Source organism: Sebastes fasciatus, chromosome 11, assembly GCF_043250625.1.
Source record: "Sebastes fasciatus isolate fSebFas1 chromosome 11, fSebFas1.pri, whole genome shotgun sequence".
Classification (NCBI taxonomy): Eukaryota; Metazoa; Chordata; class Actinopteri; order Perciformes; family Sebastidae; genus Sebastes; species Sebastes fasciatus.
The window spans coordinates 13,838,798-13,848,597 of NC_133805.1; the positions used below are offsets into that span (position 1 = coordinate 13,838,798).

General features: G+C 41.3%; 1 protein-coding gene across 8 annotated transcripts in view; it reads left to right on the plus strand.

The window, feature by feature from the left end:
- The window catches only part of pde4ca (phosphodiesterase 4C, cAMP-specific a), a 59,843-nt gene that overhangs the window by 49,262 nt on the left and 781 nt on the right, over positions 1 to 9,800 (plus strand). For 7 of the 8 annotated variants that reach the window (XM_074650872.1, XM_074650875.1, XM_074650873.1 and 4 more), the window contains 9 exons: positions 2,784 to 2,877; positions 3,746 to 3,912; positions 4,029 to 4,127; positions 4,286 to 4,450; positions 4,592 to 4,691; positions 4,861 to 5,015; positions 5,121 to 5,243; positions 6,793 to 6,975; positions 7,077 to 9,800. The exon at positions 7,077 to 9,800 is cut by the window's right edge and continues 781 nt beyond it. In XM_074650872.1, the coding sequence (XP_074506973.1) occupies positions 2,784 to 2,877; positions 3,746 to 3,912; positions 4,029 to 4,127; positions 4,286 to 4,450; positions 4,592 to 4,691; positions 4,861 to 5,015; positions 5,121 to 5,243; positions 6,793 to 6,975; positions 7,077 to 7,574 (1,584 nt within the window). In that variant the 3' untranslated portion in view covers positions 7,575 to 9,800. Of the gene's footprint in view, positions 1 to 7; positions 2,103 to 2,783; positions 2,878 to 3,745; positions 3,913 to 4,028; positions 4,128 to 4,285; positions 4,451 to 4,591; positions 4,692 to 4,860; positions 5,016 to 5,120; positions 5,244 to 6,792; positions 6,976 to 7,076 lie in introns of those variants that run through there. The other variant, XM_074650880.1, reaches the window with a different exon arrangement.

A 9,800-nucleotide genomic window follows, 5' to 3' on the forward strand; every position in this document is an offset into this window, starting at 1 on the left:
ACATAATACACTAACACAAAGTGAGCATGCACACCTGTCACGGGATAAAAGGTAGATACACACTGCCACACTGTTCAGGGTTACATTTAATAGTGCAAGGTTACAGTGCTCTGATCTGTACTGTGATTCACCCCCCCTGAAGCATTTTATTAGTCATGTCCATCTCGTTGCCATTTTTAAGGTAGTCCGACTCCAACGCCATGAACACGGTACAGTAGATGACCCTGAGCTCAACGAGGTCGAACCCAGTGCTTATTTTAAGAACATTCAATATACAATATACAATATTTTAATGTTCCTCACAATGGAAAAAGTTCAACAATCAAACAATTGAAGCAGCATTTAACCAAAGTCCAATTTTAGCTCATGATTGTTAAGATATCTATAAATGTCAAGCCGTTCTTTCCACCGCCGCTCTTCTCTGAGACCGTAATGGCCAAAATTCAATCAAATTAATTAAATTGAATTTGTTTTTCCCTCTTGAGATGAAATACGTCAGCATTTTTTTTTTTTTTTTTATAAAACGGGTAATAAAAGCAGACATGTTAATAATTTTCATCTGTTTTTCATTAATGGATGGCAATCTTCTGCATCCTGAATTAGAGTGGCCTCCAAGTACAACCTTAAGCCAGCCCGTGGATTGTGTGCGATGTACTGTAAGTGCAGTTAGCCTCCACTGATCCCTAAAAAATCTAATACAAAGAATCCATCATGGAAATATGAATAGAATCTCCCGTCCGTCAGCGGATGGGTGAGGGGCTTATTCCATGAATGAGCGGGATGGTTTCATGCATGCAAGTTAGAGACTAGACACACAGACACACCCTTCCCCCCACTCGTGTGCAGAAAAATGTGAACGAGGTAGTGGGAGATGAAACGGCACCCCCCCCCCCCAATCCATCCACTCTTCCTGCGTGTATCCCTCTCCTCACACCGAAGCCTCATGTGATTCCACGATTGGACCGCCCACGCACATCATGCACATGCTCTCCATGTTTGCACAAACAACACACACACACACTTCCCTCCCATCGTATACACACACACACTGCCTCCTGTCACACACATTACCTGCCTGGATACTATTACATGCTCACGTCCATGCAGGCACACGGGAGGCTGGGAACATTTCTTCTGCATCTCTGACGAATATATTAAAACAGTTTTGTTCATCTCTAATGACTCCTGAAAGTGTCTTTGAGGAAGACCTCTCTTGTCCATTGAAACATTAATGTATAAATAGCTCAGTTGAGGAAACGCTCATTTAAGCCCATTCAGAATGTTTTTCATAGCTGATCACCAGCACTGATTTGATTTGAAGCATTCATAAATCAACATCCAACAGCCTGCTTTGAGCGAGGCCAAAATATGTATTTGTCTTATGTTTACAATCATGATAGTGGTACTCACATCTTTGTGGTACAGTGTACTGTTCTTATTTTTAACCCCATAAATGAACCCCCCCTCTCCATCCATTCAAAGCTTTTCCTTCATATCTTCTTCAAACTTGGTGCACATGGTGTGTCTCACAACCTCCGCCCCCAATACACTCAGCCCTGCCCACTTTGTGTGACTCCTCGCCTATGAGGGCCTCTCCTGTCTCCCATCCTCTGCTGCAGCAGGAGCCTGATTGGCTGCTATTCTTAGGCATTTTCAGAAGGAGGCGGGGATTAGAGTACCTCGTTCTCCCTCTGTTTACACACACAGGGGGAGCGGGCAGTAACTGAGTGAATGAGGGAGAGTGAGAGGAAGCGAGGGAGTGTGGCTTCTTTGCCTTGCATCCTCGCATCCCACAGCATTCCCACAGCTATGCTTCCACACTCTTGTTCTTCCACGGATCTCTGAACAGCTTTTCTTTTTTTATTTCCATCTGTTCAGCTCGTAGCAATCAAAGCTTCCACAGCACTTACCAGTGGACTGTCTGCTCAGTTTGGATTTTGCTCAGGCAAGCAGTACAGGAGCACAAAGTGTCCCTGCTGTCTGTCGAGCAGGCAGGACGACCAGAAAGCTTAGCTCTCTCACTCAGTTTTATTTGTGCTTGACTTTGTGCTGAAATGCCAGACGAGAGTTATTTCATGTCTGCGTCGTGGATCTTCATTCAGGTAAGGATGATGTGGGAGGGAGGGGATGTAGACTGCTCGGGGCTCACATGTTGCTCGTTTTTGTGTGAAGAGGTGAACAACCGGTGGTTTAGATGAGACTTTCTCTGACACTCTGGACACCTTTAATTAGAAATGTACATGTTTTATTTGATAAACATGATCCACATGCATGCGTGTGTTTGGGTGCAGGCTTACTACGAGTAGGATCAGCCATGCATTTTTCTGTGTCCAATCATTGGCTGCTGCACTGTGTGACGTGATACACACACACAAGCACATGTGAATGCTTCAGAGAGAGAATCTAGGTGTATTTATAGATTGTTAATGGTTGTCTGTGTTTAAATGAGTTACTCAGAGTGATCCCTAGTGATGAGTTCTAGTAAGTTAAGCATTATTCAAAATGGGAAGAGGGAAATCAAGAGTTGTGAATTGCTTTGTGGCATCTGTACTCACATTTAACTAAAGCAATGACGCTACTTACACCAAACCTGAAGGTAACATGTCAGACACAGGGACATATAACATACCTAATTCAACAAGTTTACATTTCTTAAAAGAGAGTGTTTCTCCTGATTTGATTTTGTTGGTTGGTAGAGAGAAAGACAGATCGCTTTTCGCTTTTTAGTAAAAAATGTGTGTGATCAAACTCATGGATGTTTGTGTGTGTGCGTGTGTCTTCAGTTCAAGAGGATGCTGAACCGAGAGCTCACCCAGCTGTCAGAAACCAGCCGTTCGGGGAACCAGGTGTCTGAGTTCATCTCCAGCACCTTCCTAGGTAAAACATCTTCACTTTGCACAATCCATGCGCTGCACATAAAGATATGTATCATACAAATGACATGTTATTGTTAAGGGAAGACACTACAGGTGAAAAGGGTAAAAAATTGAACTAATAAATATCACCATCAAACATCCGCTGTTGCTGTTTAAATATGCAGATAAAGTTTTGTGTTGTGTTGTTTTTTTACAAAAAAAAATCGGAAAAACTGTCAACAGCCTTTAGAAAATCTATTTTTGCCATTTTTTTAGGAATAAAATGTTCTATAAATCAAGCTATTAATGATATATGAATAAACCCTTTTGTACAAACCTTCAGAATATAGATAGGAATGAAACTGAGAAGTTTGGTTTATGTAAATGCTATTAAAGTGGAGATTTCTGGCTCAGAGTTAGAGAGAGAAAAACCTCATTTTGAGAAAATGGCCTTTAAAGATATGTATTGTAAAATTCCATAGGCTACATTTTGCAAGATACTACAGGTGAATAGGGTAAAGATGTTTAACTAATAGATATCACCACTTGATTACCTACATTAAGACAATTCTTTTTTGTGTCACAATTTTTCTGGAATTTTATGTTTAAATATGCAAATGAGTCATTATCTAATGCTAACTTTTGGTCAATTTAGGAGAAATCAACAGACGCACATAGACAGAGTAGTAAAATAAACACCTAAATGTGTATTTTGGATGTTTTCTTTCCACTAGTCTGTAAGAAGACATGTTATTGAACCAAAATAGCCCAAAATCTCAAAATTGACCATGAAAAACAATGTTATTGCCTGGGGCGTCTCCCCCTTAGCGTTGCTAATGTGATCACTAAGAGAATACAGTATTAATATTGTGTGTCTTTTCATCTGACAGAGAAGCAACATGACATGGACATCATGTCTCCCCCCGCCAAGGAGAAGGACAAGAAGAAGCGGCCCATGTCCCAGATCAGCGGTGTGAAGAAGGCCACCCACAGCCTCGCCCCCTCCACCATCCCTCGCTTTGGGGTCAACGCCAGCCAGGAAGGACTCCTAGCCAAGGTATGAGTTCAACACTTGTTTATCTCCATTCAAATCATTCAGATTTGTTTTTGACATGTTCCTCTTTGTACAGTGTGTTGTAATGATATATATTTGCGCTTATTGTCCACCGGCAGGAGTTGGAGGACATAAACAGATGGGGTATTGACGTCTTCAAGGTCTCTCAGTATTCAGGGAATCGCCCTCTGACGGTCACCATGTACACCATCTTCCAGGTAAAACAACTGTACTTTCTCAAGCACAATATGGTCCTTTTATAACTAAGTAAATGAATGAATGAAACAATGACGTCACAAAGACATTTCAGTAAATGATTTAGCTTTACCTTGACTGACCCAGCGTCTGACGTGTTCATCCTCTCCTGCTGCTGTAGGAGCGTGACCTGCTGAAGTCCTTTAAGATCCCAGCGGACACTTTCATTACCTTCGTGATGACTTTGGAGGATCATTACCATGCCGACGTGGCCTACCACAACAACATCCATGCTGCAGACGTGGTCCAGTCCACACACGTCTTACTGTCTACGCCTGCTCTGGAGGTAGACACCCTAATAATTCATCCTAGGGAAAGATAAAGATACAGACGTCATCATTAAAACCAAAACAGTAGGATCTGTACATGTTGAGAATACTGTACACACACACGTATTGACAGTCCCTGCCTTCTTGTGTTGTCCAAGGCTGTGTTTACTGATCTGGAGATCCTCGCCGCTCTGTTTGCAAGCGCCATCCATGATGTTGATCACCCCGGAGTTTCCAATCAGTTTCTCATCAACACCAGTGAGTTTGCATAGCTCCACAGGGATTATGTGAACGTGCGTGGGAGCTGAGTGTATTTAACTGTGTGGAAGACGGGTCTGTGTAGAGTTGTTTTTCTGCATACATTTCTTTCCCATTCAGGTGGTTTACAGTGCTGTCTGTAAACTTATTTTAAATGTTTTGCCTTCAGATTCAGAACTGGCCCTGATGTACAACGACTCATCGGTGCTGGAGAATCACCACCTGGCTGTTGGCTTTAAGCTTCTGCAGGAAGATAACTGTGACATCTTTCAGAACCTCAGCAAAAAGCAGAGACCTTCGCTGCGCAAAATGGTCATTGACATGGTAAGACGCTTGAGATTGCATACATAGTACTGTTTCTGTTAAGTTTTAAGTTAACACAGTGTTTTCTTCAGATCAGTTGTTTTAATTAAATTGGTTAACCCACAGGTGCTGGCCACAGATATGTCTAAACACATGAACCTACTGGCAGACCTGAAAACAATGGTGGAGACCAAGAAAGTCACCAGTCTAGGAGTCCTGCTGCTGGATAACTACTCAGACCGCATACAGGTGAGAAGCATTTTGCCAATTATTCATTGTTGGTTAATCAAAATTTCTATACAATTACAAAGCGTTATGTAACATGTGACACATTTTGCAGTTCCCCTCATTTCTACAGAGAATTTTAGCATCTTTTAGCTCATTGTTTTAGTTTTTACATAGGGGTGTAAGAAAATATCAAAAATATAGAGTATCGCAATATCATGTTTTGTGATACTATATCGATTTTTAATTAATAGTTTACATGCAAAGATGAACTCAGTCAAAACTTTATTTCATTGGCAGAGAGATGCGCCCGCTCAGTGTATGTGCCCGCTCAGAGTAGTGCTATGATGTTGGATGTTACAGGGACTGTGATAAATGAATAAATAAATTCAGATCAAACTGTTCTGATTGCATACAAATTTAACTTTTTTACTCAGATTTTATGCATATGGTGGTGTGCTCTTTACACTAGTGGTTCCCAAACTATTTTCCTTGAATCCCCCTCTACTTGTATCTAAGAAAAGCTGATAAAAACATTTGTTTAATCGTTGAATAAAATCATGTGAATATGGTAAATGATTACATCCTTGTTTTTCCAATACATTTTTACTTTTGGAAATGTTTGGATCACAGGACTCAGAAACAATCCTACGCAGCCACCAGTAGAATCTAATTCTACAAATAGTATAATAATATTAGCCTGATCTTTATCTGCAACTGCGCACTAATACTGGGTTTAAACAGAATGTGGCCTACTAAGTAGCAAAAAAAATATATCTTTTTAAATAGTTTTATAAAGAGATTTTTATATAGATTATCCAGTAAGTGTGTTATTATGATTTTAGTTATACATGTGCAAATCTGATTTTGACAACCTCAGAGCAGACCAATCCTGGCGCGCCCCCTGTGAACTTTGGCGTCCCCCTAAAGCGGAGCTTAAACTATAAAAGTTTTCTTAAAATTAGATTTAAAAAATACATATCACCTTGCTTACAGTATCACAATATATCGCGAGATATTGAATTGTAACCCCTGTATTCTGATACGTATTGTATCGCCAGATTTTTGCCAAAACACAGCCCTATTTTTACAGACTCCAACTTCACAGTTTTGGTTCAGCTTCCCCGCTAATCAACCCTGTTTCCAGCAGGCAGGTGTTTTCAACATAAAATCTCTGAAAACCCACTCTACACTACCTACTTAGTACCAAATGGCAGACAAAGTTACAAGTAGCTGGTGAACATTGCTGCTAAAGAGCCAAATGTTTCCCTCAAGAGTTGATCAAAACCAAAACAGAACTAAAAGACGAGTGAATATTGAACTTACATCAATCAGCTGGCCAGAAACACAACTCCAAATCAATGCTAACGTTACTTCATGTCTGCTGTGTGTCTAAATAAGCAACTGTCTGCTAACAGTTCACCCCCACCACTTTATGAAGTGTTTACAGCTTTTTATGCTCTCCCCAAGTAAACAAAAATCAATTCAGACTGCTTCAAGTCAAGTCAGGTCATGGTGGAACAAAACAACTGAAAATGAATATGTTTTCAACGTGTTTTTTTCCCCACCGCAGGTCCTTCAGAACATGGTGCACTGTGCAGATCTGAGCAACCCCACTAAGCCTCTGGAGGTGTACCGGCAGTGGACAGACCGCATCATGGTGGAGTTCTTCACCCAGGGGGACAGGGAGAGAGACAAGGGCATGGAAATCAGCCCCATGTGTGACAAACACAACGCCTCAATAGAGAAGAACCAGGTACAGTATTGAAGCTGGAGCACTTAAGTCATGAAACCTACTGTAAATAATTAGAAAGTGTTAAATATCGATATATACCACTTCTTGCCTCTCTCTTTCAGGTGGGTTTCATTGACTACATTGTTCATCCTCTGTGGGAGACGTGGGCCGACCTTGTCCACCCAGATGCTCAGGAGATCCTGGACACACTGGAGGACAACAGAGAGTGGTACCAGAGCATGATCCCCCACAGCCCCTCACCCCACCCAGAGTTCCAGGAGGAGGGAGCCCTTGCCGGGGAAACCTCGGCGCTCAGCGGAGGCTCCATTGCGGCCGACAAGTTCCAGTTCGAGCTGACCTTGGAAGAAGAGGGAGAGTCCGATACGGAGAGTCCAACTGAGGAAGAGGAGGGCTACAGCGGCAGCAGGGGGCCTGAACTCTCCAGAACTGATTCTGGCAGCGGATTTGATGCGGTGTCTGCTACGACTCGTCTGCTCACCAAAAAGCTCACTACTGACTCAGTCAGGACGTTTTCTTTAGACTCTGATAAAGAAATGTCAGAAGACAGAGAAACAGACCAGGAAGGCGTCTCTGGAGTACGCTTCAGACTTGGCACATAGCACCAGTCAAGAGTTGTGTTTCTTTTGGCCTTTTGTTTATTTTTCTTGATTTCGGTGCCTCCTCTGTCACTCCCCTTCTCCCACTACCAACCAAACACCACCGACTCTGGTTTTTGCGGACAGGGTGACAGCGAGCCTCAGGGTGGGGAGCACGGGAGTGCGGCTGGGTGTTAAGAAAGTCTGCAGTTTTTACACAGCAGTCACTTGCACTGGAGAGAGACAGAAAGACGGAGTCACTGTTCTAATAGAGGACAGGAAACCAAGTTTCTGACCGGTCCTTTGTGTTCTGTGTCTCTCAGTCAGACATACTGTGGATGAAGTTCTACAGAGACAATGAGAAGTTTTAAAAAACGTCCTTTTTACCAGCCAACCCAAGGTCTACTACAACAAATGACGGAACCGTCTTCCTCTTTTGTGAAGAAAGTGAGGAAGTGATGAATGAGCGTGAAAACACGACAACGTCTCGTAAGACATCTTGCCAAACTTGCAATTTACAGGGACAATGCTGTTTTGCCTGCATTTTTTTAGTTTGTTTGTTTATTCTGTTGTCTTTTATTTAGGTCCACATGCAGTGAAATACAGTAAATGAAGATACAGTAAATAGCAGACTTCAAAGCAGTGTAAGCTAAGTAACGGCAGAAAGGAGCTATGCGTGGTTTTATGCAGGAAACTTTAAATGTAGCAGACATTTTGAGTGACTCTATCATTGTTATTGTAAACGTAGCACTCCTTTCAGCTGGCGTTGCACAGCCCATTTAATTGTGTTCAGCAAGCAGTAGTTTTGGAAGAATATGACTATAATGAAGTGGCTGGCAGTACATATTATTTTGAGTTTTTCAGTTACTATTTCCATTTTTATTATCCTAAACTATGATATTGTCAGCGACAAAACTGAGCCAGGATTAGTGAATTGTTACACAGTCAAGGAATTGCATCCAAAGCAATGTGGGCTGTGCACATGGCGCCTCCCAGTGTTGACAAGTGGAACTGAAGTTCTGGCATTGTAGGCAAATGATTTGCAAGATTTTGCATAGGCCTATATGGAAAATACATTCAAAACGTATTTAACTGTAGGGCTACCCAAAATATCAGTTATATTTGTTGCTCTTCTATTGTTGTTGGATTTTCTTTTTAATTTCAAGTCACTCATTTTTTGCATTCTTGATATTTGGCACCCAATTTTTATCAGTTTGCCTTCAAGTTTAGCACTTTACAGCTTTGTTCACAGCTAGCCCTCGTTGTGGTTTTTAAGGGCTTGAGCCAAAACATGAACACATTGGCTGCGAAACAGTTTGTCCACGGCTGTCAAGCAACCAGCACAGACATCATGCAAAAACTAAACATTACAGCTACGAATGCATTAAACTATTCAAATCCATTATTGTTACGCCATAATGTGTCACACACAGTAGCATCCACCGACTGAAATACCGTTTTTGGTAACTTGCATCCATTACTAGACTGATAAGGGCAGTGTGTTAGAAGCACAAGAAGGATGTTAGCATCGTTGTAACTGTAAAAAAAAAAAAAAAAAAAATCCAGGAGTTCTCTGTGCCAGAATTTATTCTCTCTCATTGATCAATATTTCGCTCTTCACAGGGACATAGTCAATGACAAAACAAGTGCCAAGCAAGCATGACACAACCCGTACTGTAATTTCCATTTTGCCACTGGCTACTTTCCATCAGTGACTGATAAAGTTGGTTGATTGTAGCACCCCGTGTGCCAATCTGACCCTCTAGTGTCTCTGTTCCTCTTCTTTTTTTTTCTAACTCCTGTTCAAACAGTAACTGAAACTGATATTGTCTTAAAACAGTGATGTGTTTTTAGTGTGTGTGAGTGAATGACTGGGTTTTGATGTATTTGCTAAGAAAAAACCAAAGCACTTTGTATGGTACTTTTACAGTTCTGCACTTCCAGTACAGTTGAACATGTATAGTGACTGTTTCACTGTTTTTCTGTTGGCCTGGTGGTTGAGTTGAATTGCACGGGCTGGACCACTACAGCTCTTAAAGGTCAGACGTTGGAGGGACTGAAGTTCTTTTTATAATTGACTGTAAAAAAAAAAGAAAAAAAGAAAGTGTTTTGTTGAAATGCATGACAGTGGCTGCAGGATTTAAAGAAAAGTACATTTACTAAACTTAGCCTGTGGAGAAACTTGTTTTATTTTATTACCATGAAACAGAGTAAATCATGTTTTAATGTGTGAATGAGCTTTTTTTTTTT